Consider the following 20,970-nt stretch of genomic DNA (forward strand, 5'->3'; position numbering starts at 1 on the left):
ATATATATATATATATATATATATATATATATATATATATATATATATTATGCATCCAAATATTTGTTTACATTTCTAAATATTCACTTAAAGAATAATTAAATATTGGGGTCAGTGTGTTACTAAGATGAATATTTATATTATTTTATAAACGTATTACTTGATTTGAATGTAAGCATCTAAAAGTTTTTCTACTTGGTTATTCTCTTTTTTTTCTTCTCAGTTTTGTATTTGCTGGTGTAGTGTGGCCATATTTACTTTATGCTGGTGGTATGTCTTGATGATGAATGTCTCACATACTATAGCTTTTATTGTGAAAAAGTCCAAAAACGCTGATCCAAGAAATTCCTCATGCAGCAAAGATTTCCCATCCATAACTGCAAAACAAAGACTTATTTAAAGAACAGTTTTACATTTTCCCTCAGTTCTTAAGGAAGATGATGCATTTCAGCATTACATATTTTAGCAGACTTTTCTCTTGGGAGAAAAACTAACTACATGCTCCCCAAAAGGCAACAGATAAATAATCCATTCATCAAATATCAATCTTTTATTCCATCAAGGTTTGCAGGGGACTGGAGCCTATCCCTTTGAGAGATAATCAAACGTATATGCAGTGTTAAAACCAGGAGGTTTTGTGTGTATCTTACAGTACACTAGCTGGCGTTTGATTCAGTTTGCACCATGTGGGACTCAGAAAGCAGTTGACCAGGATCAAGTTGTGGGTGTAGTGATGGGATGGGAGGGCCGGAGGATCTGACAGCTCCACTGTTTGTTTGTTAAAAAAAAGACATCTATTAAGCCAGAGTGTGTGTAAGTAATGACTCATCTTTCTTTCTGGATTGCATCAGACGCAGATGAGCCGTGATGAGCATGTCCAGAGTAACCATTCAGTCAGATCCATGTCAGATCGTATTTACTCACTGCAATACACTGTTACCAAAAGCAGCATGTTGTGGTTTACTCTTCAGTAACATGTCACATAACCTAATTGAAATAAAACAGAGTGTGCATGCTTAATTTATGGGCAATTCAAGTAACCCTTGTTATTTCATTTTTTGTGTTTGGTTTGCTTGTGTGTAATGACATTCTTGAGGTTCTGCACATTTTTCAGTATACTACCATATCAGCTAAGAGAAGGACAAAGTTTGTGTTAATGTTCTTTTGGATTGTTTACAGTATCTCCCATTCAATCTTGATTTGAGGATTTAAACAATCGATGTCTTTGGGTGGCAGTGGCACTGTCTGTGTTTACTGTATATTTAAAAACAAATAAAACAAATACTACAATTTAGGTTGAATAAGTCAACCTACTTGTAGTACATTTCATTTGGTTTCAAATCTTTTTTTATTCAAGTCTGAATTCAATTGACACTTGAGGCAGATAGCTATCTTCTTTAAAAATCAAATTCTGACACTAAAAACCCTAAAACAAGAGAAAAAAACAGATGTGCGTATCACCTCACAGCTTTGTTTGCCCTTTTCCTGTTTTAAGAAGAATAAATCCTGAAGGCTAAATACTCAGATTAAGCAATTTAAGAAGGGATTTTTTTTGCCAAGAAGAGAGTTAGCCCATATCCATACCATTCTCTCCATCTCTGTGGCCACTTCTTGGCAATGCATAGCGCAGTGGAGTTCTCCAAGCCTAAAGGGATCTTGACCATGTTGATTTGGCAACCGTATAAGATGTTGCTAAGCACCCGCTCTCCCTCTGCCAGCATAAAGGCCATGGGAACACTGTGGAGGGGCAGATAGCTGTGCTAGTTTACTGCCATAGTCAGCTCTCCTGTGGTGTGTGTTTCTGCCTCTGTGAGTGTAGTAGAGTGTTACTGTGTGTGACATCTCTCGCTCTCTCTCACTCTCTGTCTCTCTCTCTCTCTCTCTCTCTCTCTCTCTCTCTCTCTCTCTCTCTCTCTCTCTCTCTCTCTTTCCTGCATTCTCTCCCTCCCTCCAGTATTTTCCATGCTTTACTCTTTGGCTCCTGGGATTAATGTTTCCACAGGTCTTCAATGTGTGAAAAATCTCTTGTTGGGGCCAAATCTCCAAAAGCCCTTAGAACTGTAAAACCCATTTAAAGCTGCAGGAGGTAAATTAAAAACAAAACAAAAAAAAACATCAGAATTTGTAGTAGAGTGAGCCCTTTTTCTGCAGCTCTCCCTCTCTCCTCTGTGTCAAGCACTACCTATCAAGTTAGCAAGAGCACATGCTTTATACAGTAACATTTTCAAATACAAATCATTTGGTTCATCTCGATGGCATGCCATTTACATTATATAGCGGCAGTTCTTTGAGAATGACCGTCCTGTTGTCTTTGTAAAGCCCATTGAGATAACATGATGTGATTCAAGGCTCTAGTTAGCTTCATACACATGAATTTGAATTGAGCTAGGGTTAGCAGAAGGCTAAACTACAGACTCGTCTACCGCGTGTCCTCGTTCGGATGGCAGCATTTTCCTGCTACAGACCAGGAAAACGTTAACACAGCAAATAAACCAGTGTTCGTCCAATGCTAAATACTAACCCCAGCAGATCATCTCTCCCAACTGTTTTCACAACAAATGTCAATGAACAATAACTGGACACATTCTTACACAATTTCGTTCCTATGGTATATGCATATAGAATAATCACAAAAAGTCTCTTAATTAATAGTTTAGCCTTGAATAAGCTGCAGACTTGAGTCTTTGGCTATAGAGAGGCGAAGTCCCTCCCCTTCTGGTGGACCACCATGGGACGGAAGACTTTCGGAAGAAATAGGCAAAGGTGTTGCTGAAGTACAGGAAACATAGGCCTACAGTATACTCACCTAACATATATACTCATAGAATTTATGTGCGCAACTTTCCAGACTGCCCTTCTATCTTCTACAGCATTCTGAAACTGAGATACTGTATAAAGTGAGATGAATGAAGCAATGAATGGAGCAATCAAGAACTGCATGAAGCTCTCTGCACACAGTGAAAATGAAGAATTTCTGTCAGCATGAGAAAGTGAAGGCGACAGTGAGTAGAGGATATATAATTGAATGTGCGGTGGGTCTGTGTTCACTCCTGTCATCAGTAATTTCATCTGGAAAGCAGGACCAGGTCCAGTGGGGAGTCACAGGAATTCTTGGCTATGTCTGCAGCTACATTTGCACTTTGAAATACACCTTACTTACTGTGCACGTCACAAGATGCTGTATAGTTGTAGTTTTTGTTATCTTCTTTATCCAGAGTTAAAGGACAGACCACCCCAAATATTGTGATATTCAGTTATTTTCAATGAATTTATTTTTGAAAATGTCTTTGATATATTTTCTTTGATTTTGTGGGATAATTTCCTTGTGTTGTAATTATTGTTGATGGTGTGAAATATTGGATATTGCCAGTGCAGCTGGTGTTTATTAACAGATCTTCCAGCCATCTACAACAAAATAGTAAACTTTAGTTTTTGTGTCGGTCCCACAGAATCAGAGCAAGGGGTTCTACCTCATCTCATCTCATCTTAGAGCAGTGACATTCTACAGTCATACAGAGAGAGAAATTCATCATCAATGGGCATATATTTATTTTTCTATTGATAACAGCTTTAATAATTTAACAATGCAACAGGGCCTCAAGACACACTGTCATTTTTTCTCAACTGATGTGCAGTTAAGAGATTAAAACAGATCATACCTGTTCTCAAAGGACTGTCTAAAGGCCTTCTGGGAAATATAGGATGAAGTAGAAATAGAGGCAGCAGATGAAGGGGCAGTGGGTAGGCCTACAAAAAACACAAAAGAAATTGCAACACTTTATCATAATTTTGGAAACTTTTGACACAATGTGAGAGCATTTGAGGGAGGATTTTCTGGAACTTAGTGGCCAGACTGATGATCAGATAATGTAAGTTGGCAATTCCACTAGAGTCCCAAAATAAATATCTGCTTGGACCCACTCTCCGTCAAGTCATACGTTTTAGTTAGATGGAAAAATACACCTGAAGAGGAACATTTCATAGGATGAGCTTCACGAGCTTACGAGGATGGTCTTTTGTCAGCCTGTTCAGACTGATTGAATATTCATCTACAGTATATAACTGAGTGTGCATGGAAATGTGATATTAATATTCCTATTATTATTATTATTATTATTAGAAGCAATAGCAGTTCTGTAGATGCACTTGTGAATTTCAGAGTCGTTTCCATCATTATAAGACATTTTCAACCTTGTGACCTTGTTGAAGATAGTTCATATTGACACTAAATCTTTCTTATTAGCAGTTCTCTTTCCAAACAAATTGATCTGGTCATCAACTTTGATGCTAACATCAATCCCATTGATCCTTGCATTAACAATTTAAGAACTTTATTGACATGGGATTTTAATTGTAAAATGTTGTTTCTTCACTCTGGAAGTGTTATGAACAACAACCCCCAAGATGCTTTCAAGTGGAAGAAATATTGACTTTCTTTCATTTGATCTGTAGTACCAAAATACTGCAGCGTTGACCCACTGGACCAAAACAAATGTATGTCCAGCATAACACAGTATCTTGCAGGGAATATAATCAGTATGGCCAAACTGTATAATAAAAGTTAAGGGAACTGGGAGTTGAAACTTGGCAGAGTGGCTGTTAGGGTGGGATGGAAGAAGAAGGAGAGCCAAGGCCATGCTGTTGTTTATAATATGAGACTTATTTTAGAAGCCTCTGAATCTGTTTTGACATGTAGAACACTGGTGGTTTGACTGGTACTGTCCCTGATGCCAACTAGAGGCAGATAAGAAAAGGAGGACAAAACTTCAGTACACTCCGTCATAAAGCATCAGTACTGTATCAGGGCTTACCTGCCATTTCAGAACACTTGACACTTATTTAATTGTGTGTGTGTGTGTTCATTTAGATAAAATATAGAATAAGAAGCAAAGCATGAACATTTCTGTGAAACACATTTGCCTTTGTTCAGCACAAATTTCTTATAATAATGTGATTCCTGAAAAACAACAACAGTCATATTCATTTTGATAAGCAATTGTTATTTTTCTCCAAAATAGTTGTACATTAGAGCAATTGCACCCATCAAAGGTTTGGACACGCTTTCCCATTCAAGTGAATGAGAAAGCGTGTCCAAACCTTTGACTGGTACTGCATGTTTAAAGGCTTTGGTATTTCCAGTATCATGACTAGATTCCAGAATAAGATATCATCTTATCATTTTGTCAGAAACTGTAAAATCTCAAGTGGGTGGAAATCTCATTTTGGAACAAACAAACTTTACAAACTCTTCAGCTGCTGATTGTTATTTTAGTTCTCATGTAGCCCACTCACAGAGTGAAGAAAGCTGCTTCAGAGAAAGGATCCTACAAGGACCAGATGCCAACTAATTTAAGATCTGTGCCGCAGTCATGTCAATGGGGAGGCAGGAAATTGAATTAGATGAATTAATGGAATTTATTTAATCTTGTAAATGTTTTGAGGAAATGTGTGCACCCATTTCTGCTGAAAACATTACGCTGTGTTTTTGTTTTGTGTTCATTCAGATGTTCAATATGTTGTGTGCAATCTTAATTGAGGATACAGTAGGTGGTTGGAGAAGAGGGGTTGCTGCAGTAGAGGAAATTCAGTAGTTTTAATCCACTCATCCACCCAGGCAGTGACAGCAGGATTACAGTCGAGACTGTATAAAAGAAGCCAATTATGACAGCATATAGCAATACACTGCCCTAAATTCAATTACCCTCTCTGGCACTTTTCAATTTTCTTTCATTAAGTGGATTAAGAAGAAAGACATGTTCTTCAAGTTTAGAAATGATTAGAAGTCTAAAAGAAGATGAGGGGCAATGGAGGGAAGGAGACTCATTTTACCTTGATTAGTCATGGGTGTTTGCTGTAGGAATTCATGTTTTGTGCATCAAATTGATTTTGTTCATCATGAGGCAGAGAATTGATCCATGTTAGACCTGCAAAGCTGACAGGTTTGTTAATGACATTTTTTGTTTATTGGGTTTGTTTTGTTTTCTCACCCACCCCAACTTTTCACGTGTCATGAGATGCCTTTGCTCTTCCTTCAGCATAAATAGACACCTGCAATAACAAGTGATTCAACATAAAAGCCGGAATCTAGTTACCAGAGTTGCCTTCAACAGGAAACAGAATTTGACAATTAGTCACAAAGTTTCCAGGCAAGAAAATGTCCTTGGAAATCATGCAGCCTTGTTGAGGCAACGTGCTTCGTGCAGCACTGACCAAAAGGGTTCTCTATGTATTGTGGCCCTGAGACCCATAACTCAATAAGAGTTTCTCTGTCAAAGATGGAAGAGGCTCAATACTGTATGTCTCTTCTGAATAATGACTTTTTCCTCCATGCCTTTTTCCACTGTATTATTTTTCCCATTTCTCATTCTGTAAAGAATTGTATAACTCCAGGCAATGAGCAGAGCCAACTCTGTATAATTTAGTTCCTTTTCACACTGCACAAGTTAATCTATGGCTAAAAGTCAAACATTTTATTGTTATGGATGCCAGAGGTGTTTTTGTTTCAGCACTGAGGCAGACATAATTTAGTTTTAATAAGCCCTGGGTAGGACATTGGGATAGTTTTTACAGATGTGACAGAATTACATAGGTATGAATTTTCTTTTCCAGTATCACAAAAATTCAATTTGATCATTTTGTATTCATCAGATGTCTCTGTCATCTAAATTGATATACATTTTCTTGTTCCTGTTGGCTATTTCTTTAAAAATCTAAATGTTATAGAGTATTAGAGGGGATAAACAATAATTATTTTTTTCTTTCTGTTTCTAATTTTTACTCTTCCATTCATTATAGGTCAAACCCACATTTGTGAAGCTGTCTGCCTCTCATTCCTGCCCGTCCCTATTTCCTCTCATCAGAGGTCATCAGCATATTATTTTATATCTGTCATCATCAAAGAGGATGGATCCACATGCAGAAATTGTTAGCGGTGCAGTTCCCCTGCACTGGCAGAGTGATTGATCTGCTCCTCTGCATCCTGATCAAAGGGACTATCTTTGTTCTTGCCAGAAGCCCAGCGCTTGTCCTATTAAATCATCTTCCAACCTCTGTCGCTATTTGTTACCATTAGACCATGGTTTTCTCAAACTATGGGTCAGAACCCAGTGGTGGGCAAAACCGGCAGTAGTTTGAAATGTCTAACCATATCTCTTTGTGAATGTTTTTAAGTCTTGAATGTGTTTATTAATCATAAAAAAGAACTGAATATTTGTAAAAAAAGGACTTATTAGGTTTCTGCACACAGTAACAAGTGACCTTTTAGCCTTTCCTACTTTAAACCATAGTGTCCGCATCAATACTACTTAATAGCCTATTGATATTTGCACAGCGTCCATGACCTTGTATAATGTATAGGCTACAGATGTTTGTTTTTCATCAGGGTCATCCATAAAACTAGAAATAACTTGAAATTGAAGAGGTTTTACCTTTAGAATTAAAATACTTCTGCTTCCAACATAACAAACATAATTTCCAAATCAGGCAAAAAGACCTGCATAAGGACTTTTTCAGCACGGGTCTATAACGTTCAGCACTGCACTATTTCAACCAGAAAACTGTACTACGACACATACAAATTATAGTATTTACTATTTTCATACATTCAATAGCCAAGCTTGTAAGATCATGCATTTGGTTAAATATCATGTAATACCACCACTCGCCTTTAGACTGCGCCACATTCTTTCTGCTGAGGGCAAATTTCAGAAAATTGTCGCTAACAGCTTCCCGTCGGCTACGTTTCATCCCGGAAGATTTACATTTCTCCTGACACGTAGCAACCACAACCAAGTTGGCAGGGTTCTGCATAGATTTGTCAAACATCACAGGTATGTGTTAGCATTTGCGATGCTTCATAGCTTAAGAATAACGATTATGTAAGAAAAGTTAAATACAATATTAAAACCACCGCTGACATGCGCGAAGTATGCATGCCAGGTCTCCACAACTGTTATAGCTAACGTTAGCATTAGCTAACCAACTAACGTTAGCTGCAAAGTTAACGGTAATGTTACGTTAGCCACCCAACGATTAGCTAGCTAGTAGCTATTGTATTTTGACAATATTTGTTAACTTATCCTTTACAGGTGATTGTGTTTGTGTAGACATTTGATAGCTTGTACAATTAATAATATTAATAAGAGATTCATAACACTAACAACATAAAACGTTATCTTGGTGTTGTGTGTAACTTTAACGTTAAAGCTGACTAGCCACGTTAACTTACGTTAGCTATCGCTAGCTACTTTAGCTCACAATTAAATTCATACGGAGGTAACGTTACCGCTATACTAACTCACGTTAAATAACTAACAGTATATAGACAGTGCAGTGAATATTACCGATCTATTTCAGAGCATCGTTGTGCAATAACAGTACTTTGAATTTCAAAATTTTAAATTGACACCCTCTGTACCACCTTATAGGCTTAAATAATTCGACCTAGCTGATTAGTCGTGTTCCTGTCTCTTCCCCTGTGTTTCTAACAGCGTGAGAGATGGCAGGGTTTGACACTTTCAACACAGACTTTTACCAGTCCAGCTACAGTGTAGATGACCAAAGCCAGGCAGGCCATGGTTACCCCAACGCTGAAACCCCCTACGACAAGTAAGTAAAGAAAGCCCCCCCTGCCTGATGCTCCTTCAGCTGTTAACACCTCCAAGAGAAACATTATTATTCTTTTATGCCATTTCAGCTGCTGAAGGCTTACCTATCTAGCATTTTGTTGCCTTGCTGAATACTTTATTTGACATCTGTTAAGTGTGTTTGTATTTAAGGTGAAGGGCAAGTTTGCAGTGTTTTACTGCTTTTAAAAAATGGTAATACTGCCCAATTGAAACAACACTAGGGCTGGGCAATATAGCCAAAATCTTCTATCCTGATTTAAGTCATTTCATATCTCGATAACGTTATATATCTTGATATGGCGTGTTTTCTGGTAATTTAATACAGAAAGTCTATATGAAATAACCACATGGTAAAGCTTATTTTGTAAACTTCTGTGAGAATTGAATAGGCTACTTGACAAACAAATGACAAGTACTGAGTATTTTCTAATTTTATTTTTAAAGAGCTTTAGTGCAAAATGGTAATAACATGCAAGGATCACAACTAGACTTGGGTCGATTTCTGGTTTCACCTGTAGTGTCAGCAATTTAGTGCAGAGCCAAGCGGCGCTATGAAGGTCATCACATTTCAGTAGCGGTGGGAGGAGGGAGCGGCGCATGTTGTGTTTGTTTACTAGAAGGTTCATGTGTTTTTTGGGGTTCGGAGATGGCTCAAAAGAAACAGCACTGCCAATATGGAAACATTTTCCATTTTCCTGACAAAAGAGGTAAATATTGCCAAAACATAGTTCAGCTGCTGGTTTTGCAAAATAAGAGATATAGAAAAATATTTATACGGTAGCCATTTTTATATCGTTTTGCCGTTATATATTGTCATATCGCCAGCCCTAAACAACACCCTTGGTCATTTAATGTCCTTTCAGTCAGAGAGTACTGTACTGTTGAACATTATAATTATGTATTTCCCAGGCCATACGGTGGTCAGTATGACTACTCCCAGCCCATGGGTTACACTCCTCCAGGAATGATGCAGCCCCAGCAGCCATACACGGGACAAATCTTCCAGCCCACACACACCTACACCCCATCCTCATCACAATCCATGTATAGTAGCGGCTTCGACGATGAGCCACCGCTGCTAGAAGGTAGGTGAACCCCAACCTGTGACTTCTATATCCTTCTTTGGCTCTCATATCACTTCTCTTATAATATTTCTCACTCTGGAATGCAGATATTTTGCAAGGGAACTAGTTCAGTTTAGCACAGGCAACAATGCAAATAGCACGTTTCACTATGTTTATTGTTAACTGTGCTAAAAGTATTTGTTTTAATGAATTGTTATTCTGTCAGTTGATTGCTATTGCTATAATTGATAAAACCTTTAAGTCAAGCTCATCACAGCTTTTCAAAACTGCAAATTGAATGCATTTGTTGGACTGGTAATTTGGAGTAAAGTGGCAAAGTAAACAATTGGTGAAAATAATAACTATTTGCACTGTTTACCAGCTTGGGAATAATTTGAAGTTACTTTTACAGTCAAGAGCGCTAGTTGAATTCCTAAAATATAGTAATAGTAAATAGTTTGGCAGACCTGACATTCATTGGCATACATGCTGCAGTTCTGACACTAAGCATCCCATGTTAGTTACATTGTGTTGTGGACTTAATATTTGAAACAAGCCATCCAGGGTTCCATGTATGATGGTTGCACTTACTGCTTCTCACACTGAAATGTCTCACACAGAAATTGATGTCAGATTTTTATTTTTTATTTAACTAGAAACTAAATCAGTTTGATACAGCTGAGACCACTTTGACATAGAGGTCAGTCTCCATTGCTCTTATTGTATCCATGTAAATACATGTGTGGCACCTAGGGTTGCAAAAGGGTGGACATTTTCGGGTACATTTTCAGAAACTTTTCATGGAAAGTTTAGCTGGGGAACTTTGGAAACATTCCAATTTGGAAACTTTCATGGGAATTAATTGGAATTAATGGGAATAAATTGGATATTTCTATTGCGTTCCATGGAAAGTTTATCTGGGGAATTTTGGAAACATTCCAGTTTTGATTTACTATGGTTAGTGGGCTATACAATTAACCCACATAGGTTAATAATAGCAATGGGTTATGTACGGAAGTGGACTATTCACTTTCATTAGCCATGTAAACAGTCTTTTTCAGATTAAGGGCAAAAACCGGGATATTATGCGCATGTAAACATAGTCAATGTCAGATTGACAGCTGAGCTGTGCTACGTGCACCGAGACCATGAAAATGTTGATCGCTCAAACTAATTCACTCTCTTTAGACTTAAATGAGCGTGACCTAGAAAATTAAAGACACACCTCATCGCTATTCTGAGAAGAAGTCACACTTTTATCACATTAGAGTCTTCTCTGTCTACATCTTCATGCAAAGCACTGACTAAAAGGTCTGAGCCTTCGTGGAAGAGAGAGACGTGTGTTTATATAGCAAACCAGTTGTGCATACTGTATGCCATTGCATCTCTTCCATCTTTATTCTGTCATTATCCTTTTTTAAAGTTCTTGTACAACTCTTGCAAACTGAGTTGTCATTTGTTTCCCTACTAACTGTGTTTGATCGTACTTCCAGTATCCAGTGTTTCTGATCTGTGTTTTCTCTGACTTAGAATTAGGAATCAATTTTGACCACATCTGGCAGAAGACTCTGACGGTGCTCCATCCAATGAAGGCAGCAGACGGCAGCATCATGAATGAGACAGACCTGGCTGGCCCCATGGTCTTCTGTTTGGCGTTCGGAGCGACACTTCTCCTGGTAAATTATTTGGTTGACGTTGGCACTGATATCCTGCAACACACACACACACACATCTGTACACCAACCTGTACACCAACCTGTACAGCTGTCATCATGTATAGTAGGTGTGTGCATATCTATATCTGATTCTATTGATGAATTAGGGGTGTGAATCTTCACTTGGTCTCACGATTCAATTTGATTACGATTATCCTGTCAACGATTCAATATCCCGATGCATCACGATCCATCAAGATGCGCCATCTCCTCAAATTTAATGTATATTCTTCACGTGGTTTTCATCAACAAATTCAAGCAGTCAGATATATAAGAACTCCCATTTGTACAGCATCTGCCCTAAAAAAGGCACTTCCTGAATTTAGCGGAGTCTGAACACAGCAGACAAAAGGCAAAAACAAAAAAGCAGCAAATAGAAAATCCCCAAGTAACCTCATTAGGCAATAATCAATTATTGTCCTTCACTGCATCAATGCAGAAACATCCACATCCGCATCGTGATGCAATAATTAATTTCAACACCCCTAAGATGTATATTTCTTCTTTTTTTTTCTGTTAACAGTCCGGTAAGATCCAGTTTGGCTATGTGTACGGTATCAGTGCAATTGGCTGCCTTGGGATGTACTGCCTACTCAACCTAATGAGCATGACGGGCGTCTCCTTCGGCTGTGTGGCCAGTGTCCTGGGATACTGCCTCCTGCCCATGATCCTCCTCTCCAGCTTTGGAGTTCTCCTCTCTTTACAGTGAGTACGCAGGAAAACCGTAAAGCTAATTAATGTTAATATAACCTGTAAATCAAGCCAATGCTTTTCTATGGAATGCCGTTTTTTCCAGTATTAAATAAATGAATAAATACATGAACAAATAAATATGCCTATGAAATACATCCTGAAATAAATAAATAGGTTTTACTATTTATTTCAGAGGACTTATTTCAGAAGTACACATTTATTTATTTCAGGGGGCTTTTATTTCATAAGTACACATTTATTTATTTACCTCTGTGCCATACACTGTCTAGTACTAGACACCAGGGGTGAATCTCTACACAGAAGCCACGGTTCGGTTTATACTTAGGTTTAGGAATCATGGTTCGGTGTGAGCTCAGTACAGCAGGGAAAAAAACAAATGCAAAAGGATACGTTTGTTTTCATTTACTTTGAACAGACAGTAGTGCAAGTGTCAAAGACAGACAAAATCCTCTTGCTGGAGACTGACACATTTTGTCCACTGGCAACTTTGGTAAACTATTTTCATTATAAAGGAACACTTCAATCACCTCTGTGCTGTATAAACACAGAGCAAACACTATCCCAAAAGGCAACAGGTCTCAATAGGCTATAAAACTGAAAAGCATCTGTAATGCCTGAAATAAAAAAATACTGGTTGCTTTTTCCTCGTCCATCCCCAGCACATCTGGGTAATGCTGTCAACTGTGCGTAATAGGGGTGGAACAGGACATGTATTCGTATTGAACCGAAACGGTACGGGCGTCACGGTTCGGTGCATGAATTTACACGGAGAATACACGGTATAAAAATAAATAAAACTTGCGCGCAAATTAATTAATGTAATGCGGAACTACTGTTAGATACGCGGGTTCTTTAGGGACGCCTAATCAGTAGCCCCGCCTTAGCTCTGATTGGTGCCGCTTATGTAGCCGAGCTTTGCCTGTATGCAGTTTGAGTCAGAGATAGCGCAAGTAGTGGCGACCCACAAGAGTTAGGACCCGCCAGCCTCTTTAAGATCGCAAGTTTGGGAGAACTTTGGTTTCCCAGTCAGTTCCAGTAGTACAGGCGAGAGAGTGGTGGATAAGACTGCTGTAGGTAAGTAAACTTTATTTATATAGCACCTTTCACAGACAAAATGGGTCACAAAGTGCTTTACAGTAAAATAAAAACAGAGCAATAACTACATACAAAGCTATATGGCTAATAAAATGCTTGTCTAAAAAGATGAGTCTTCAGATGTTTTTTAAAGGTTTCCACAGAATCCAAAGCTCTCAAGGCTAAAGGGAGAGAGTTCCAGAGACCTGGGCCCACCACCGAAAAGGCACGATCACCTCTTGTTTTAAAACGTGTTCTAGCAACAATTAAAAGTTCCTGACTTGAAGACCTCAGAGAGTGACCAGGAGTGTGTGCGTGCAGTAGATCCTGGATGTACGAGGGAAAATTTTAAAATGCACTCTAAAACCAATCGGTAGCCAGTGAAGAGCCTTAAGCACAGGAGTAATGTGCGACCTCCTGCCGGTCTTAGATAAAAGTCTTGCTGCTGCATTCTGTACGACTTGCAGTTTGTCCAAGGATGATTTGTTTAAGCAGGTGTACAGTACATTGCAATAATCCAAACGAGAAGAAACAAAAGCATGAACAAGCATCTCGTTCTCTCTTTGAAAACCACAGATCTAATTTTAGCAATGTTCCTGAGATGGAAAAAACAGGAACGAACCACAGACTTCACATGACTGTTAAAACACATAGATTTGTCAAAAATGACACCCAGATTACGCACACCATTGCAGTCAGATACTGAGAGTCCCAATAGCCTGCTTAATCCTAGGGGTAATATTGTCTGGGGCAAAGATCATCACCTCAGTTTTGTCAGAGTTTAATTGCAGGAAATTGTCAACCATCCATTCGTTAATGGAGGCTAAACAATTATGCAATAATGACAGTTTGTCTAGCTTATCAGGGCCGAAAGATAAATATAATTGGATATCATCAGCATAACAATGGTAAAATATACCTTCAAAACTACCAATAATCTTACCAAGAGGAAGCATATAAAGACTGAATAGCAAAGGGCCAAGCACAGAACCTTGGGGCACACCACAAGACAAAGGAGCAGAGTCTGACAGAGTCAGTTCCCATAGCTACAGAAAAACTCCTGTCTGAAAGATAGGAAGAAAACCAGTCCAGGGCTGATCCAGTAATGCCCACCGTTGTTTTCAGTCTGTCAATCAGAGTGCAGTGATCCACAGTATCGAACGCTGCACTCAGATCCAGAAGGACTATAACAGAACATTTACCCCCATCAGCAGCCATCAGAATATCATTAGAGACTTTTTAGGAGAGTAGTCTCAGTTGAATTGTTTTTTTGAAAGCCAGACTGAAATTTGTCAAATATATCATTGGAATCCAGAACTTTATTTAGCTGGCTCGCAACAACCTTTTCTAAAATTTTTGAAATAAAAGGCAATTTAGAAATAGGCCTGTAGTTTATAAACAAAGCTGCATCAAGATTATTCTTTTTCAATATAGGCTCGACAACAGCATGCTTAAAACAGCTAGGGACCTGGCCCAGCTGAAGAGATAAATTTAAAATTGAAACCAAACATGGTCCAAGCAGATGTATGGATTTTAAAAGTAAAGATGGTAAAATATCAACTGGACTTTGGGAAGGTTTCATCGAGCCCACTAGCTTAATAATATCATTCAGGGACAAGGGGCAAAAGGAGTCCAGTACTGAAAGTCTCTGATGAGTAACAATATGGGGGCTTACTGATGGAATTATGCCTGCCCTGATAGCACTAACCTTGTCCACAAAATGAGACAAAAAATGGTTGCAGTCCACATTTGAAAACACAGGGACAGTACACTTGGCGGGGGAAACAATATTGTTAATAGTCTCAAACAGAGCTTTAGGATTGTTTTTACAGGAAGAAATCAGCTTAGTAAAATAAGAGGCTCTAGCCTCCTTGATCGTTTTATTTAGGTCAATTAAGAGATCTTTAAGATACAGGCGATGGACTTAGAGCTGAGTTACTTTCCATAAACGCTCAGTTCTCCGACAGATACGCCTCAAGCTACGAATGGCGTCATTCATCCACGGGGTTGTATTAACAGAGGGTAATTCTCTAATTTTAAGAGATGCCACTTTATTCAGCAGCAGGGTGCAATGATCCAGAAACGACTGTGCACAAGCATCGACATCATTCGAACTAAAAACCGAGCTTAAATCAAATGCAGCTGAAAATTTCTCAACAGTGAGCTGGTTAATAAAACCTGAGCTGGATGCCCGTTTAACAGGCACAGGATCCTCATAACAAACAAGATCAAATGAGATGTATTTGTGATCACTAACATATACATCATCGATGCTAACATTATTAATGTTCAAACCATGAGAAAAAACAAGATCTAGCGTATGTCCCTTGCTGTGCGTAGGACCGAAGACATGCTGAGTAAAATTAAAAGATTCTGTGATATTTACGAATTCAACAGCATTTTTTGCAAGTATCATCATCCACATGAATATTAAAATCCCCAGCAATAATTACTACTGTTGTAGATTAGTGTTAAGTTTCCAGCGTCGTGGCTCCAAACCGTAACGTTACTGGGGACAGACGCCTTGTTTCTTCAGGCTAACGATATTAGCTTTAGCCAGGCAGGGAGCAGCTTTCTGCGGTGAAAAATGGCCGGGAGACGTCATGATAACGTTGCATTAATCAGTTAATTTAGTTTGTCTTTGCAGAGAACAGAGATGCTGTGTTTTCAGTTTTATAACTGATTGTCTTATTTTGTTTACAAGTTACAGATGGAGTCTGGAGATGATATGGGATACTTATTGTTTACATCTTACTTTACACACTTGAGGCTGTTGCAGCTAGCTCAGGGGAGAGACTTTATGACACTAAGTGGTACAGCCTGAGACATGCACAATAAAAAATTTAAAAAATTGCGCTTTTGTTTTGCTTTTCCCTTCATTGCACCGAACTTGTACTGAACCGTGACGTCTGAACCGAGGTATGAACCAAACCGTGAGTTCTGTGTACCGTTCCACCCCTAGTGCGTAAGCATGTTTGTTGTGTTTCCACATATGCTAAAACGGTGGAGCAAGGCTATGCATTGTCCTTGTCTTATACACAATTGCTGTTGCTGTTGTAGCTGACCAGGAACCTGCAGGAGGGTCTTCCAGCTACAGCGTTTCATTTGCGTAACTGACTCGAATGCAAATCAGCTTGTTGTGCTAACCTCAGCACATGTTGCTGAACTTGGCTGTGTGCACTGAACCGTGAACCCCCCCCCCACACACACACTCCTGAGTACCATGACAGTTTGGCACAAATACATGAACCGTTACAGCCCTACTAGACACTGTCGAGTAGTTTTAAATTTCCCGTTTAGGGTTTTGTTGTATTGGTATTGTACAACTTTGAAATTATCATTGGTTGCTTAATAAACTGCTCAAGTATGATATGAATGGGTTGGAAGTAACTTTTTTTTTTTTTATAGCAGTTTCACAAATAGCTGTACATTTAATATATACCATATACATTTAGGTTTACTTTTTAACAGCTAACGGTTAAAACAATGAAAGGTAACTTCCTCTTTCTTCTTGTCCTCTTCAGGGGCTTGGTGGGAATTATACTAACGGCAGCAATCATTGGCTGGTGCAGTCTGTCAGCCTCAAAGATCTTCATCTCTGCATTGGCCATGGATGGGCAGCAGCTGTTGGTTGCTTACCCGTGCGCTCTCCTATATGGGGTCTTTGCACTCATTTCTGTCTTCTAAAAAAAAAACCATGGAGTAACACTTTCAAATAGCCTCTCCCCTGTTTCTGTAATTTCAGTCTAATTAGCATCAGTGTAATTACTGTAATTATTGGCCAATTACACTGTTATTGCAGACAAAAGAGAGCTCCGGTCTAAAACGGCACCAAGGTATTTTTCTTTTCTTTTATAAGCCTCCACCTCTCACTACATTCCGACTTGACCATTCACAGACTGGAGTGTCTCACTCATGTCTTCTCTCCACTTTGATCCCCTCATACATCTTAAAGGAGAGGACTGTCGAATAAACCAGGTGAAAAATAACTCTCCTGTGGACCATGTTGAGCCTTGAATGGCCTAGTACAGTCTTATGATTTTAAGGACATGAAGGGGAAGCAATCATTTCACACAATGGAAGCCTGAGGAGACAATTTAATTAGGACATAGACAGGAAAAGGTTCTCAATTTCCAAAAAGGACTGATAACCAACCCTCCGCAAACCCTTCAGCCTAATTTGGAGCCAGTGCAAACCTCATCATGAATTTTGCAAAAGCTGTTGTGAGCCTTTTCTGACAAACGCCTATAGATTCTACAGCTGCAAGACTAGGGGAAACACTCTCCTGCTGCACAAGACTACAGTAACTCATTCTACTTCTCCACCCAGAAAAGGTGGGGTGGGGGGGAGAACCCTTCTCTGCATCTTATTTTTTTTCAAACTGAGGAGTCATGAATCATCATCATTTGCTCATCACAACAGTGATCTGATCTTTAATGTAAAACAGTTGCTCTGCTATATATTCTAATGTATTGCTGTTTTATTATATTCTCTTGAGATTCATTTGAGTTTTGATGCCTTTCAAGGAGAAAACATAGTTTGCACAAACCAATTTGTTTAGATATTGATAAATGATGAAAAAAGTCTGAGAGATACTGTATATTTCTAGGTACAGACATTTCTCTATAAGTTGTTTCTTTAATTTGCATCCTTCCTATGTCTTAAATCTTTTTTAGATTTGACTCACTCTGTATGCTTTGATGTATGATCTGTTGTTCATGTCTTCTCATGTACATTAAAGTTGTCCTTGAAAGTTATCTGACTTGTGATATTAAAAGGTACATTTTATGGCCAAGCAGATGAATATAAGAAGTGGTATAACCTCCTTTAAAGAGACTGAAACAGTTTTTTTTTTAATTGGCCTGTGCACCTATAGCTGTTTGCTGTGTGGCAGAAGAAATGTAGCTGTGCACTGGAAGAAGTGGGTGTATGATGCATAATGACAGTTTTCAACAAGCTGGGAAAATTTCACAGCTGGTTGGTAGGTTCTCCGGTTTCCCCCACCACTAAAAAAAAATATGTTCCCCTCCCTAACTAGCTGATGTGTGGTGAGCGTTCTGGCGTCTAGCGTCGTAAGGCGTTGTATGGCTGCCGTGCATCACCCAGTTGGGTGCTACACATTAGTGGTGTTAGAGAGCTGTCACAACCCCCCCTCCCCCCAAATGCGATTTGAGTGTCTATGATAAAGCGCTATATAAATGTAATAAATAATAATAGATCAAAGGAAATAATCTGCACACTTTGAAATTACACCATTGTCATTTGTCATACTTCGGTATGGGAAGTTTAAAATGAGGTTTGTAAGTACAGGTTTATTAGGGGTGGGAATCACCAGAGGCCTCACAATACTTTTTTTGGGGCTTTTTCTTTTATTTTGAAAGTGTATAGGGGGAGAGAGATGGGGGACGACACACAGCAAAAGCCAGCACGTCGGATTCAAACCCGCGCCACTGCAGGACTCTGCCAACATGGAGCGAACGCTCTTACTGGGTGAGCTAGAGGTCACCCCGACGCCTCATAATACGATACACAATACGAATACGCAATATTCTGCGATTTATATTGCAATTTATTACCTTTTTTCAAACTTCACATTTTTCCAAATATCAACTTATGTCCCTAAATTAAACTTTGTCAACATCTGTTTTATCTAAAAAGATACATTTCTCTGTTCATCTCACTTCAATTGTATTGCTGCAAAATGGGATTGACCAACACATATATAATAATATGATTGATAATTGGAGTCTGTGTATCAATACAGTATTGCTACGGAAACTATTGCGATACAATGCTGTAATGATTTTTTTCCCCCACCCCTAATGTTTACACCTCCAGCACTAGAATTTGGTCAGGGGAGGGCAGTGTTATCCACACATCCCCTCTCCTGCTTCACCCCTAAGAACATTTCTACTTTTTAAGTTATCAGTTTCAAATACTCAAGACTTTCTACCTTTCACATGTTCAGGATAGGTTGATTATCGTGATTGGCTCATTTCTAAACTTTCAGCTGAGCAGTTCATGGCTAGCAGAATTCAATTTTTTGTCAACTAGGCAGTAGGTATTGACCAGTCTAAGGAACTTAGCCATCATATCTCATTTTTTTTACAATATCATGATATAAAGGACAATATAAATGAAATTGAATGCTGTTCACCTGATTTAGCTCACAATATGCAAAAATTGTTTCATCTTCAATCACACCTCTGTATCTTCCGGTTTTAATATGTAGTTGTAATTAGAGATCCCATTTTTTGCTTCCCGATACTGGTTGCGATACCTGAACTTGCGTATCGGGCAATACAGAGTACTGGTCCGATACCAGTGTGTCATATTTTATTATGTCATAACCGCTTTATACTACTATCCTAATATGGATGGGGTATGATTGCCTGGCTTAGCTTAAACTCTTTGTGAAACATGAACAAACACAAACAATGAATGTAGAACTTTCTTTTCTTATCCAGTTTGACAGTCAGTCATAACGGAAAGAGAACATAAATCAACTTTAAAGTAGATTTCCTTTTCATTTCGTGGCTAAGTTAGGCACTATTGGCGGCTTTTCCGATACTGGTATCGGCATCGGAACATCTGTTGTAATATACCACATATTAACTGTGCACAGTGATATTTGACTTTTAAAAATCCACACTTCTCAATTAAATACATTATATGTAATTATGCACCACTGTATGCAATTTCGGCCATTTTGATTGCTTGAGTGTTGCCAAGAAAACATGACTGAAAATTCCAGATCATTAAATCAGTGAAACTACATACCCTCAAGGGAATAGAAACCACCACAACTCCAACTATTCATGAGCTTGTGTGTGGAGGAGATTGGTCAGCCTACAGCAGAAAAAAAAGCCTTGATTGACACATTTATTTTAAGTAAAGCTTTAAAATGCAAGAACTCGCATAACCTAAACAGAAGGTTAAGAGGAAATATTGAATTTTATGGTTAGAACACAATTAGTTTGTTCTTCTCCCTTCTGGATTGTCCTTGCACTAACATACACAAAACGTATACACAGAGGGGCTCCTTAAATGGACGATAACCCACTTAGGAGGAATGAATAATTCAAAAATGAGAAAACTGAGAGCTTTTCCTATTGCAACAAACTCAATATCAAGGAGAAACTTAGCATTTCAAGCAAACTTAACCGGAGCAGTCTCCTCTCACAGGCAGTACTCCATATAGCCAAGTGTTTATATATGCATCTTCTGTATGTACTGTATAATTGTTTGGTATGTTGATTTAAAAAAGAGCTAAAATCCACCTGTATTTTGGTGTCAAATATATTATTTTATTTATGAAAGGATTCAGGGTCACACGTGGGATTTATATGGTTTCTGTCTAAAAAGAGCATTGCTTGTTCCATATTTCATGAATTGCTTTTTGAACTCATTTTATGCACTCAGACACACTGGTGGGTGTCTTGAGTCGCGTGCTTTAAATGATGCTGCAGTTCAGCGTCGTCTCAGCTCTGGCGATCTCAGAAACAGCTGAAGACACGGGGTGCGAAGTGAGCAGGATGTTGACATTCACACACCCTTCATGTATGTACAGTATCTGGTTTCAGCCAGTTTCCTGTCAGGTTTCAATATCTTGCATCTGGATTCACTCAGGGGTATCTCAGATTCTCACATTTTCCCTTTTAGTCCTAGAGAAGGAATACATTCCAGAATTCCATAGTTTCCTTTAAACAAGTCATTTTTTAATCCTTTTCACCATCTACTTGTCCTAACTATAGATACATTTACTTTGTGCATTCC

At 38.6% G+C, this 20,970-nt stretch overlaps 1 protein-coding gene across 1 annotated transcript; it reads left to right on the top strand.

Annotated features, from left to right (window-relative positions):
• Positions 1-7,719: 7,719 nt before the first annotated feature.
• Positions 7,720-17,951, top strand: yipf5 (Yip1 domain family, member 5). Its single transcript, XM_028596410.1, has 6 exons — positions 7,720-7,829; positions 8,490-8,607; positions 9,537-9,712; positions 11,222-11,367; positions 11,930-12,111; positions 16,719-17,951. The coding sequence occupies exons 2-6, from the start codon at positions 8,498-8,500 to the stop codon at positions 16,879-16,881; spliced, it is 777 nt and encodes a 258-aa protein (XP_028452211.1). The 5' UTR covers positions 7,720-7,829; positions 8,490-8,497; the 3' UTR covers positions 16,882-17,951.
• Positions 17,952-20,970: the final 3,019 nt, after the last annotated feature.

Source organism: Perca flavescens, chromosome 13 (genome assembly GCF_004354835.1).
Source record: "Perca flavescens isolate YP-PL-M2 chromosome 13, PFLA_1.0, whole genome shotgun sequence".
Taxonomy (NCBI): domain Eukaryota; kingdom Metazoa; phylum Chordata; class Actinopteri; order Perciformes; family Percidae; genus Perca; species Perca flavescens.